Consider the following 12,571-nt stretch of genomic DNA (forward strand, 5'->3'; position numbering starts at 1 on the left):
AGGCTGTGCTGGGGAATTGTGGGGAAGGGGTTAAGTCCCTGCCCGGCTGGCCCCAGGACATGCACCAGTATTCTGTTTGTGACACTTTATTGATGCTGGGGGGATGGGGAAAAGACCTGAAGGAGTAAGTGGTATCAAGGGGCTCCAGGTGGGGACAGGGCAAGTGTTGAGGCCTGGCCACTACTGGACAGGGAAGACAGAGTTGCCACTGAATGCACAGGGGATGAGCAGCTGCCGGTACTCCAGGGGCAGGTGCCGTTCCACAAGCACATGCAGCGAGACTCGGTCGGTGACCAGGCCCTGCCTGCAGCAGAGGAAGAGAAGGGACAGATGGAATCAGCACCAGCACTCTCACACCCAGCACCTCCCCCTTCCACCCGCTCACCGTCGCATCAGCAGCTCCAGGTCCTCTGGCTTTACAGTCCTGCGGCCAGCATGGGCAGCAAATGCCTCCAGGTCGTCGCAAAGATGCCGGAAATACTTATCTAGGCTGCCAGGAAGGTTGGGATAGAGCAGACTCAACAGTCTGTTCATGACCTCTGGGGCTCCTCTCCCACCCTGAGTGTCCAGGACTCACCATTTCTCCACTATCTCAAGAGCCTTCTTCTCCATGGGCATCTTAGCATAGAAGCTAAAGAGTTTAGCATAGTGGCTCAGTCCGGTCTTGTAGGGATCTTGGCGGGGCCTGGGGCCAGTGGCTCGGGGTCTAGGGAGAAGCCTGGCTGACAGAGGCTCTGGAGGCTCCAAAGATAAGCTGGGGGCAGGAATGGACAGAGGTAGCTGAACTATAACTGCCCGAAGGCTCCTGCTGAGCCCTGGACCAGCAGCTCCAGCTACGTACTGATGAGGGGCAGTGGAGTCAGGGTCCACGTAGACCTGGTCTTTCCCTGGGACCCCGTTCCTCTATAGTCAACCCAATGTGCTACTCTAGTCTCATCATCTGTGCTGCTACTTGCTTAGGTCCATGACCCCAGGCCTCAGAATGGACGTTCTCTCCCTTCAGGCTATTGCAGCCTGTCCTGATTCTGCTAATCCTCCTCCAGGAAGCCTTCTCTGACTACATCCTGACCAAGGCACTTCCCCCTTGCCCAGACTCCTCTAAGCCCCTAGAGGCAGGCACCAGGATGACAGAGGTGCGCTCAGTGAGCCCTCCTCAGGTTGCTCTGCTGGGTAATCTGCATACCTGTGGGAAGGGGATGACCCTGTGTACACTGGGGCGCCCAATGCCAACCTCACTGCCTGCCTCTTTCCCAAGAGGCCCACGAGGGAACGGGGTTATGGGATCTTACACTGCTGCGCCAGGTTGGGGGGCTGGCTCAAGAAGCTGATGAAGTTGCTTGGGCTGGAGAAACTCTGGGGTGCTGAAGGCCAACTCTGGGCTTGCTGCAGAGGAAGGGCAGGGTCACAGGTGGCTCAGGGCTGACCATCTAACCCAGTCCTGCAGGTCCAGTCTCCTTGTCCTGTTTCTCAAGAGTTCCCCCTAGCTCCAGCCAAGCAGGTGCTCCTCAGAGTCTCCCTGGCCCCCTAACACTACCAGTGCCCAGAAACACCACCCAGGCAAGCCCCTTCTATGTGCCAGGGCCTGAACACAGCTGTCACCAGTCACCCCCTGGTCCCTGCACTGGGTGTCTTACCTGTCCTACCAGAGGTGTCCTCATCCCCTGATGATCCTTCTGGGTCCTCAGCCTCAACAGCCCCCAGGGATCCTTCTGCTTCTGTCACTTCCATGTATCCCTCAGGCTCTTCTGCCCCCAAAGGTCCTTGTGTTCCTGTCGCCTCTTTCACTTCACTCATGCTCAATCCTTTTTGTTCTTCTTCTATCCTTTTCTCTGCCTCCTCACAAACTCCATCCTGTAAGGGCTCTACTCCATGTCCAGAGATACTACTGCTGGTGTTCGGGAAGCCCAGAGCAAGGGCATTGACCTCCTCTGCCTTTCCTGCCAGAAACTGAGCTGGCTTCCCAGGGCCTGCATGAGGGGAGAGAATACAGGCTGCAGAAGCAGCAGGCCAAGCTCTGGGAAGTGTAAAGATGAACTAGCAAACCCGGCCCTGCCCACTTAGGAGATGAAGCCAGACGCAGCACCAGGATATGAATTTGGAGTCTCCTGGCCTAACATGGACTCTGCTCTCAGATGGACAAGGGACCCACAGATGGACTTGAGGAAGGAAAACCATCACTGCCAACTCTCACCCAAGCTAACTAAGCTCCAGGCTACCTGCTCCACATACTCACTGTTGTTCCGTGGCGCAGACCCACTGCTCCATGTCCTGCGACTGGCAGCCCTCTCAGTGTCTTCAGCCCCTTTGTGAGAGGGGAGCGGCAGGGAGCGACGCACACTGGGGGAGCGGCCAACCAAGGGCTGGGAGAAGGGCTGGGTGTCCTCCAACACAATGTCTGTTGGCAGAGTAAAAACAGGGCTTCTGAGGCTGTCACCTGGAGGTCAAGGGCCAGCTGACACTCAGTGCATTCCACGTCCCCCTGCTGCTACCCAGAGTCACCAGGACCTAGACAGTGGGCCCCATGGCCTTCAGAGACAGAAGACAACCTAGCACTCGAAGCCTTCTCTCTCTTCCACAGCTCTCCTTGCTTACCTTCCTGTTCCTTAGCCTGGCATTCCTAGGCCTCCACAGCTGCCCACCCCACCCTCCTCTGCTCACTCATGCCTCTGCTCTCTACTTCTCACTCTGCTCCTTCTGCTCAGAACACTCCTCTTACCCTGGTGAACTTGACTTGTCTTCTACAATCAAGCTCCCAGGTCGGTTTTCATTGGCCAGCTAACCCTGAAACCTGGTCCCTTTCAACCTCCAATAAGCTTCAACCACCACATCATACCCCTTTCCTACCTTCACCTTATAGCTCCTCAAGGATATGGGTCCTCGAAGACACTAAGGGATAAAGACTGGGCCCCACCAAGGGGCACCTTGCGGAAAGAAAGCAGAAACTCCTTGTAGACCTACTGACCAGGCTTGCTCACTGTTCTTGACCCCACCAAGAGGGATGCAACCCTGACTTGGCAGAACCTCCTATCTGTCATAGCAGTGAGCTTTCCCTAAAGGCCAGAAGGGGAAAATTTCAACCTTACTTGGAGGAGCCAAGGAAGTATCATGCAGATCCTGCAAAAAGGCACCCACATCGACAGCTCGGCGAGTGGCAGGTCTGCGGGCCAAACCAGGCCTCTGCACTGACTGTGGCTGAAGAGGTGTGGCAAAGGTCAGGTTGAGGGAGCTGGTGAGAAGGAGGAGGCACAAAGGAAAGTCAGGTGCCTGAGGCCCAGTTTTCCTCTAGGATTCCCCCATCTGTGGTGGGGCTCCCATCTTAGAACACAGCCAACACGCTGTGGGGCTAAACCTGGCAGGATTCCATATCAGTCGGCACCTCCCTCCCCAAGCTTCTCCTCCACCAACCCCCAGAACAGGGAACAGCACCTGGCGAGGGATGAGACATCAGCGTTCCCACGAGGCTCTATCAGTGACCGGTAAGAAAATGTAAAAAGAAGAAACTATGGGAAGTTATCCAGGCCTGTGAGAGCCCTCTCTGGCTCTCCAGAGGACAGGAGGGCGAGGTTAGCAACAGGTGGTGTCCAGGGCCTCACCTTGGGAGACAGGCAGCTCTTGGTCCACTCCCTGCTGAAACACTGATAGTCTCAGCCTCTGCTTCCTCCTGCCAGGGGCCAGCAAAGCCGGAGCCAGGGTCGTGAGGGGCTCAGGCTCAGGAAGTTGCAGCTCCAGGCTATAAGGATGGAGCTTATCTTAGAAAGACCAGGAAGACCAATTCTAACTTTTGAGGCCCCCAAAGGCTTCCCTGACCAGAGCTTCCCAATAGCCCAGTCCAAGGGTGGGGTTCACCGTGCACCTGCCCCGACTGCTTTCCCGTCTGGGGGGCTGGACCACTTTCGGCGCTGGCACTGGCTTCACCACTGACTCTGGCTTCAGGACGGAAGATTCTGGGGCTGCAGAAACACCAAAGAGAGGGTGCGGCTGACAGAACAGGCTGCCCTGAATGAGGGATACCACAAGACTGGTGTTGGACTGGTGCCTGACCCTGACTGGCAGGCCGGCACCCACTCACCAGTTAGTAGGATGTTCTTCAGCAGAGTCCGAGGTGTCTGTTCCTCCAGGTGCCCACTGGCTTGAGCATGGGCCAATCTGCCTCCAGACTATGGGCAAAAGCACCAAACAACCAGTCTGTTCATCTGCCTTGAGATTTCCTCGAGGGCTCTAGAGCAGAGCTAGACCTCAGGGCCTCCTTAAGGCAGCCAAGGGCCTGTAGTGCTCAGTGGGCTGGGAACTTACCTTGGCTCCACGGGAATTCCGTCTGGCAGTCGTCTTTGTTTGGCTTCTCAGCCTCCTGGAAGAAGGTGTTTCAAGCAGGGCTCTCTGGGCACTGTGTAAAGGCCAGTGACTCTGAGAATGTGTGTGTGTGTATGTGTGTATAGGGGGCAGAGGATGCAAAGACGTGCCTTCACCAGGGGTCTTGTTCTGAAGCCCTTTTCCGTCAGGGCCAGGGAACCAGAAACCACTTGCCCCTCCCATAGCCCCGTTCCCAGCCCTATGTCAACAGGGGTGTGGATGAAGATGAGCCCTGGGGTATGGGAAGAGAAAGGGAACATGACTGAACCAGAAGAAGGGTCTGAGAAAGGCTTCACAGAGATGACTTTAGCAGAATCATAAGAGATAAGTGTTAGCCACACAGACAAAAGGAGCAAGTGGAAGAGTATTCATTCTAGACATTAAAATAACAATCCAAGGATATTTAAGTATTTTTAAACCTTTTAAGTACTTGTCAGGGTTTGACAGCAACCTTACCCCAGCCCTAGTCTCTCCAGTCCAATCTCTCTCAGATTCCAGAGCCACATAAACATTCCCAGGTAACAGCTACCACCTCATCACGGGTAAGTCTAAAACCTATACTGAATCGCTGCCCATTCCCTATAAAGGAACCTTATTGTCCCAGTCTGGCAGATGCCAACTTCTGCATCCACTGCACCATGAGCTCACCACAGCCCTCACCCACCCACACTCCCACTAAGGCAGGCCAAATTCCCTGCTCCCCAGCAAAGCATCTTTCCAGTTCCTGTCTGCCAAGTTCTGCCCAACTGTGCTCGCTAGCTCCTTTCCCATCTCCCGGCTGGAAGCTTACAGAGACAGCAAAACTGAATGTGCAGGGCTGGTGGGAACCACTCGGACACACCCCAGGCTGGTTTGGGGGAAAGCAGCCTAGAGAAGAGAGGGTCAGGTTCTGAGTGCCGGTCCTTCGCCTCCAGAGGCCGACCCCCCGAAGACTCTGTGGCCCCAAGGCACGGCTGCCTGGAGCCCTGGCGGCGGGGCACAAACAGCTGGCTTGAGCCAGGCTAGGGCGGTGGAGCCAGTTCTTAGAGCCCGGGGCCCCCATCTCTCGAGACTCAAGTTTCCCTCTTCTGACAGGGTTGGCGCTGGATCCTACCCAGACCCCACTCCCCTGTTCCTCTAGTTGTTCACATACTCGGGCAGCGCTCTCACATACCCAGCTCGAGCGCTCCCGGGTCGCCGCGGGGTCCGCGGGTCCGCGGTATCCAGTACGCGCCGCAGCAGCGTACGCGGCGTAGGGTCCCTGGGGGTGCCACGGTCCGCCATCGCCTCTGAAGCGACCCCTCCCAACCGCCCAGCCTGCTGCAGGCGCCACGTTCCCGCCGCCGCATTTAAGGTACTCTCGCGATGCTGCCGCACAGCACCACGGGAATTGTAGTTCTTGCCCCGCCGAAGCTCACGACGTGGACAGCGGTCGTTGCAAACTGGCTCCTTTGGAGGCAGCCTTAGAGGAGGTGAGCCTGGGCAAACCTATGCAACCAGTCCAACTCTTGGTTTCTAATCTGTAAATTGAGGATGATACCTACCTAATAAGGGTCTTGTAATGATTCAAGGAGTTAATGTTTAACTTAGGATCTGACACATAGTAAGCCAGAGCATCAGAAATGCCTCTCATTCACATCTCCCTCTGTGAAGATGAGGAGAGACACTTGGGCCAGGAAAAAGAATTGTATCCTATATGTGACGTGGTCAGATTTGCATTTGCAAAGACAGCTGTCTGTAGGGTCTGTATTTCATCAGAAGAGACCAGGTTGCAGGTTCCAAGGCTAGTAGACTGTGATCCAGCATAGATGTTATGATCTTAAAACAAGTGCAATTTGGAAATGAATTCTGGCTCTCAAAAGTTCTGTTAATGCTGGAGATGCTTACCATATTATGTTAGTGTTTTCTGTATTTTTACTGCTTCACGATCTCCCACCTTTCATTTTCTTAATTTTTCTTTTATTTTTTTTAGAAACAGAGTCTCACTCTGTGGCCCTGGCTGGAGTAAAGTGGTATGATCATAGCTCACTACAATCTAGAACTCCTGGCCTCAAGCCATCCTCCTGCCTCAGCTTCCCAAATAGCTGGGACTATAGTCCCATGCCACCACTCCCACCTAATTTAAAAAAAAAAAAAAATTTTGACATTTGAAATGGGTTGTTGAAAAAAATAAAAATAAAAACAAAAATAAAAATTTTTTTTGTAGACACAAAGTTCTTACTATGTTGCCCAGGTTAGACTTGAACTCCTGGCCTCTAGGAATCCTCCCAAATTGTTGGAATTACAGGCATGAGCCACCTTACCTGGTCATCCCCCACCTTTCTTAAATTTTCATGGCAACTGAATTGGAATTTAGTTTCTGAGTCTCCTGTGGAATTCTTTTTCCCAGAATCTGCTCCTAGATCAGGAGTAAAGAATCAGACACTTGAGACAGGCATGAACATATTTGTGCTTGGGTTAAAAATGGAACAAAGGAAAAAATTAGATTCTTGCTTCTCAAAATTAAGAGAACTGTAGAGGAACAGCATATCAACATTCCTTGTCATTTAGATCTGATCTCTGTGTTACCTGATTTAATTTGCTAGCCGTTTGCAGACACATTTCCATGGTCATTATCAACCACCTAAATGAACTTTAAAATTATTTATTTATTAGTACAACCTTGAACTGATATGGAGAAAACACAAAAATCTTCCAAAACAGTTTGGAACATTAGCTTCAGTCTTTGCACAGTAACATTCTGTGTTCACAGAATTAAACTTTATATTTACTCCTTGTTTAGAAAAAAACCTAAAAACACTAGGGTGAAGTAAGGGAGGAGGGAGTGAGAGAGATTGGCAAGGGCCAGACTATGTGGGGTCTTGCAAGACTATGTGGGGGAGAGTTTGGATATCATTCTAAATGGAATAGGAAACAACCGGAGGGATTTAAACAGAGGTATGACATAATCAGGTTTTCTTTGGCAGCCTTGTGAAGAACAGATTGTAGGAGAGGCAAGATTCAAAGCAGGGAGACACGTGACGAGGTTCTTGCCTTTCTCCCGAGGTGACAAGATAGAGGGTGGGCAGGGCAGCGGGGGGGGGGGGCGGGGAGAAAGCCATGCAGTCCAGATATGCTCTGAGTGTAGAAGATAAATTGTAGATTAGAGGTGATTTTATGTACTGGAAAGCAGAGTTTTATTGAGCATAATCTTCCAAGGTTCTATGCATAAAGAAAGTATATCAATTTGACTTCTCACCATTTTTTGACCAAGGTGAGTCTTGAGATAGGTAGGGTTTGAACCATATCAGTGACTGTATGACGATGAAAATACACAATAACAGATACAATGATCTTTTACTGAATTTTATCTCTACTGCATGCATTTTATAAAAATTTAAACATGTAACAAAGCATGCATTCGTGTTTGTACTGTTGTTTAAATGATTCATCCAAATGAATGCATATCTTTTACCGTGGGCTACACAAAATAGTGCATTTCTAGATTTCAAGGGGTTCAAGCTGTAGACCTCAGCTGCACAGGACAGGAGAAGTGGGATCTTCTACCATTATAGGTCAGTGGAAACCCACACAAATAACCAAGGATCACATTGGTTGTAAACACAATGAAATGTAATGTTAATGTTTGGGTGTTGGGACTAGAAAAAGTTCTCTTTTTCCCATTTTCTTGTATTTTTCTAAAACATTTTCAGCATAGTTCCACTTTATAATAAAGAACAACAAATTTTTTATTAAAAAAAGTACCTGATCTATTTTGTTTTTATTTCAAATACTGTAATTAGAAGTAATATATACTGGGTTTCCATTTCATGCTTGCGATCTGTTATCAGGAGAGAAAAAAATGAGGACGGAGAGTTAGGAGAAAGGGTTAAGAAAGGCAAGAAAAAGTGAGAGAAAGGGGGAATTCAGTAAAAGAGGGCTAGTTTGCAGTTAATTCCCCTGCTGGACCTACTACTTGGCTCCTCCCTGGTTTTCCACAACCTCTCTTGTTGTTTAAAATATTTTCCCCAAAGAAGTCGAGGGAGGAGGGAGGTGTCTTGTTACAATGCAAATCCTTTCGCTTAAAACCCTTCAACGGCTCCCAGTCGCCTGCAAAATAAAACCCCATATGTTTTAATATGGCCCAGTTCGATATCTTTCTGCCCTTTTGCTACTCTGGCCACCCCCTTTCAAGCTCTTTAGGTGCAGAACCTAGCTCATTCCTGCCTCGGGGCCTTACAGGCTGGGTTCCGCGGCGAGAATTGGCTGCTCGTCCTCGCCCAAGCTTTTCGTTGTTTGATACTCCTGGGCCTCCGCCCCTCATTTTCTCCTGTGTCCTGTTCATTGCTTTGGAGCGTTTATTTATGATTAGACATCCATTCGCGTGCATTCACATCTATTTTCCAAAAAACATACCCTCATCCCTCTAGGTGGTCAGGATCCAGAAGGGGTAAAGGCCGGGTCAGTCTGGCTCCCCGAAACTCACTGCACTGCGCACGACACATAGTAAGACGCCTATTGGTGACTTTGTTTAAGTCGGTAAATGAGTCAACGCAGGCAGCGGCGGAATCGGGAGACAGTCCCCAACGCAAAGAAAGGGGTTCCAAGGCCTTTCGGGACGCTGAGGCTTAGATTTCCTCTCCCTCCCCCCGCAGGAATGCCGCCTACTCAAAAGCGCCTCGGGCTGGGGGACCGCTCTGGGCGGACACCGCACAACCTCGCCCGAATTCTGGTCCGCAGTAACCGGATCTCTCCTTTAGGTGGCGCTCGGGGCCGCAGCCTCTGATTTCAGCGCGAGGCATCACGGGACTTGTAGTCTCGGTGGACATATACCCAGAGCGCTTGCGCACTGGCAAGGCGCGCAAGGCCCCCCCCCCCCACCATCAAGATTCCGGGTCCCTGTGAGGGGCAGTCCAGGCGACAGCGTTCCAACCGCATACACTTTTGTCTCCCGCCGGGGACAAGCCGAATGCGGGGACAAATCTGCTCTGCGGGGGCCATCGTGGTGCCCTGGAAAGCGGCCGGAATAAGCAAACCCCCACTCCGGAAGTGAGCGGCTTTGGGCGCGGTGCATTGTGGGGGGCGTAGTCCTCTTTCCCAGGCGGTCCTTCGCGGCGTCCCCGGGGCCGACTCCGGAGCGCAGGCGGGCATCCGGGCTGGCGGCGCGGCGCGGGCCGGCAGGAAGCGTATTCTGGGCTGGGGCGCCGGGTCGGACCGGCTGCGCTGGGCGGCAGTAGTGGGAGACCTCCCAAGGCCTCGCGCGGCGCCGCCCGTCGAGGGGCGGGCGGCGGGGGACCGACCGGGCCGTCGAAGGGCGCAGGAGGCCGGTGGGCCGGGCCGGGCCTTGCGGCGCAGCCATGCCTGGCTTTACGTGCTGCGTGCCAGGCTGCTACAACAACTCGCACCGGGACAAGGCGCTGCACTTCTACACGTTTCCCAAGGACGCTGAGTTGCGGCGCCTCTGGCTCAAGAACGTGTCCCGTGCCGGCGTCAGTGGGTGCTTCTCCACCTTCCAGCCCACCACGGGCCACCGTCTCTGCAGCGTTCACTTCCAGGGCGGCCGCAAAACCTACACGGTGCGCGTCCCCACCATTTTCCCGCTGCGCGGCGTCAACGAGCGCAAGGTAGCGCGCAGACCCGGGGGGGCCGCGGCTGCCCGCCGCCGGCAGCAGCAGCAACAGCAGCAGCAGCAGCAACAGCAGCAGCAGCAGCAGCAGCAGCAGCAGCAGCAGCAGCAACAGCAGCAGCAGTCGTCGCCGTCCACTTCCACTGCCCAGACCGCCCAGCTGCAGCCTAACCTGGTGTCTGCCTCCGCGGCCGTGCTCCTCACCCTTCAGGCCGCTGTAGATAGCAGTCAGGCTCCGGGATCCGTGCCACCGGCGCCCACCACTCCCACCGGAGAAGACGTGAAACCCATCGACCTTACAGTGCAAGTGGAGTTCGCAGCCGCAGAGGGCGCAGCCGCCGCGGCCGCCGCTTCAGAGCTACAGGCTGCTACAGCAGGGCTGGAGGCCGCTGAATGCCCTATGGGCCCCCAGTTGGTGGTGGTAGGGGAAGAAGGCTTCCCTGATACTGGCTCCGACCACTCGTACTCCTTGTCGTCAGGCACCACGGAGGAGGAGCTCCTGCGCAAGCTGAATGAGCAGCGGGACATCCTGGCGCTGATGGAAGTGAAGATGAAAGAGATGAAGGGCAGCATCCGCCACCTGCGTCTCACCGAGGCCAAGCTGCGCGAAGAACTGCGCGAGAAGGATCGGCTGCTTGCCATGGCTGTCATCCGCAAGAAACACGGAATGTGAATGGGTCCCCCTGCGGCCTGCAGGACTCGTGGACCCCTTCCAGCCTAGGGGAACCTCAGGCCGCTGTTGAACTCCTCTATACTCCAGGGACACTGGTGTACAGTACTGAGGCTTAAGGCAGCTGGACTCTTGCTGGTGATTTGGCACCCTCACTTGTTTCTTCCTGAAGCGGGCTGGGGCCTCAGACTCTGCACTGGTGACACCAGCAATTATGACTTTGTCTACCCTTCCTCCCCAGTTTATGTTGCAGATTCTGGTTAAGCAGAGGCTTCAGAACCACTGAACTTGAAACTTACCCCCTAGGGATGCAGGTGGGATGCCCAAGGTCTATGGGTTTGGAAAAGCCACACCTTAAGGTTGGCAAGCAATCAGAGATAACTCTTCTCTGTGTATTGATAAGACATCCAAGTAACGTCAGTTATCCTCCTTTTCATGCTTTTCCTTCCCAGGTGCAGCCTTTGATTCTGATGGGGACTGGTAGATCTGTGCCTCTGTTTCCTGGGACCTCCCTCCCCTGGGGGCCATTTATGAGTGGGTCTGGGTAACCTGCTGATGGAGATCCAGCTTGCCGGGGACTTAGGTTTATCCTGTTTTGTTTGCTACTGGTTACAAATTCTATTTTCTGTACAATTAGTCAGACTAAAGTTTTCACTGTGTTTGTTTGGCAAAACAAATTAAACAAAAAGTAAGGTTTTTATTTGGGTTTCGCTATTTTATTTTTACAAAAACTTAGCTGAAATGTCCTTAAAACCTGGGGAAATAGGCCTCAGCCTATTTGAAAGACCTGGCTGACCCTGAAAGTAGAGATGCTCCAATGACCAGATTTCTCTGTAAAGGGCCTCCTAAGCATATGGATCCTGGCCTTGTACGGTCCTCAGAGTTCTGGCCCAACTTACCCTAAAGAGTTTGGAAACTGCACCAAATGGTCACAGTTTGTTCATGGGTTATCTCTGAGTGTCCTTCTGACAAGAAAGAGCAGCTGAGAACTAAGCTGAACTGTAATAGTTCACCTCTGAGGGTTTTGAATTCTCAGCTGAGGTTGAATTTTGCTAACCCTTACATGCCTTAGGCCTAGCACAGCATCTGGTACACATGTGCTTGCAGTTCCTTAATAAACCTGTGAAGACCACAGCTGGAGCCAGCCGTGGCTTCTTCAGGCACAAGGACTCTTGTACGGAAACCTTGACCTTGGTACACCTTCAGTGTGAAGGAGCTGGATCCTTGGCATTAAGGAGTTGGGATTTGTGACCCTTTGATTCATTTTCTTGGCCGCCTCTGTTTTTCTTTAGATCAGATGTTGGAGAGGTGAGGGTGACATTTTTGTCTATAGCTCCAAGTAATTTAGCTCATAGCCAATGGGGAGAGTCAAATGCCTTTAAAGCCATGGGTTTTCTATGGGTATTGAGGCACAAATAGACACTTCTCAGGCTCCATAAAATATAACTCCCTTCTTTGTGTTACTTATGGACAAAGCCTTGCATGGGGACTTGGCCCTAAAGCAGTGAGCTGGTATGGTTCTAAAACTCTTATCTGTTTCCCTTCTGATCCCTTGGCACTGAGTTGGGGAACAAGTCTCTAGTAGGGAAGGATGGATGATGTGCCATAGGTTAAGTGGGCGTCTGGTTGGGGGAAAGGTTGGATCTCTGCCTTCCTAGGTTAGCACTGGCTGGTAATCTGGTGGTGGAAGCATAACAGTGCCCTTTGTGTGCCCCTTCTGGGTCAGTCTCTCACATGTCCCCACTCTCCTTCCTTGGAGTGAAGGCTTTTCCAGGCTCTAGCCATGCTTTTTAATGTATCCTTGAGCTCCTATTTGTTGAAGGAACTTCTGCTGGTTCTGCTTTGCCCCTTTTGAACCTCTCAGCAGAATTCCTAGGGCCCTCCGTGGTGTCTGGAGGTTATGTGTACACAGTGGTCCAGTGTTTTGGCTTCTTAGGGAGAGGAGGCTAGTTCACAGACCAAGGGAG

General features: G+C 52.5%; 2 protein-coding genes across 5 annotated transcripts; one reads left to right on the top strand and one right to left on the bottom strand.

Moving 5' to 3' along the window:
- Window positions 1-70: 70 nt before the first annotated feature.
- CENPT (centromere protein T) lies at window positions 71-8,964 on the bottom strand. Of its 4 annotated transcripts, XM_045533548.1 has the most exons (14): window positions 8,725-8,964; window positions 6,633-6,727; window positions 4,294-4,384; window positions 4,070-4,157; window positions 3,854-3,950; window positions 3,594-3,730; window positions 3,427-3,463; window positions 3,084-3,226; window positions 2,234-2,395; window positions 1,635-1,967; window positions 1,290-1,383; window positions 578-754; window positions 386-490; window positions 71-304 (listed from the first exon to the last, which is right to left on the bottom strand). In XM_045533548.1, the coding sequence occupies exons 2-14, from the start codon at window positions 6,638-6,640 to the stop codon at window positions 181-183; spliced, it is 1,596 nt and encodes a 531-aa protein (XP_045389504.1). In that variant the 5' UTR covers window positions 6,641-6,727; window positions 8,725-8,964; the 3' UTR covers window positions 71-180. The 4 variants fall into 4 exon arrangements, with proteins under 4 accessions (XP_045389504.1, XP_045389502.1, XP_045389503.1 ...); XM_045533546.1 differs by lacking the exons at window positions 6,633-6,727; window positions 8,725-8,964 and adding an exon at window positions 5,504-5,697; XM_045533547.1 differs by lacking the exons at window positions 6,633-6,727; window positions 8,725-8,964 and adding an exon at window positions 5,504-5,687 and having other exon boundaries at window positions 4,294-4,348.
- Window positions 8,965-9,423: 459 nt separating this feature from the next.
- THAP11 (THAP domain containing 11) lies at window positions 9,424-11,304 on the top strand. Its single transcript, XM_045533549.1, has one exon. It carries the CDS (start codon window positions 9,666-9,668, stop codon window positions 10,605-10,607), a length of 942 nt encoding a protein of 313 aa, XP_045389505.1. The 5' UTR covers window positions 9,424-9,665; the 3' UTR covers window positions 10,608-11,304.
- Window positions 11,305-12,571: the final 1,267 nt, after the last annotated feature.

This window comes from Lemur catta, chromosome 20 (genome assembly GCF_020740605.2).
Source record: "Lemur catta isolate mLemCat1 chromosome 20, mLemCat1.pri, whole genome shotgun sequence".
Classification (NCBI taxonomy): Eukaryota; Metazoa; Chordata; class Mammalia; order Primates; family Lemuridae; genus Lemur; species Lemur catta.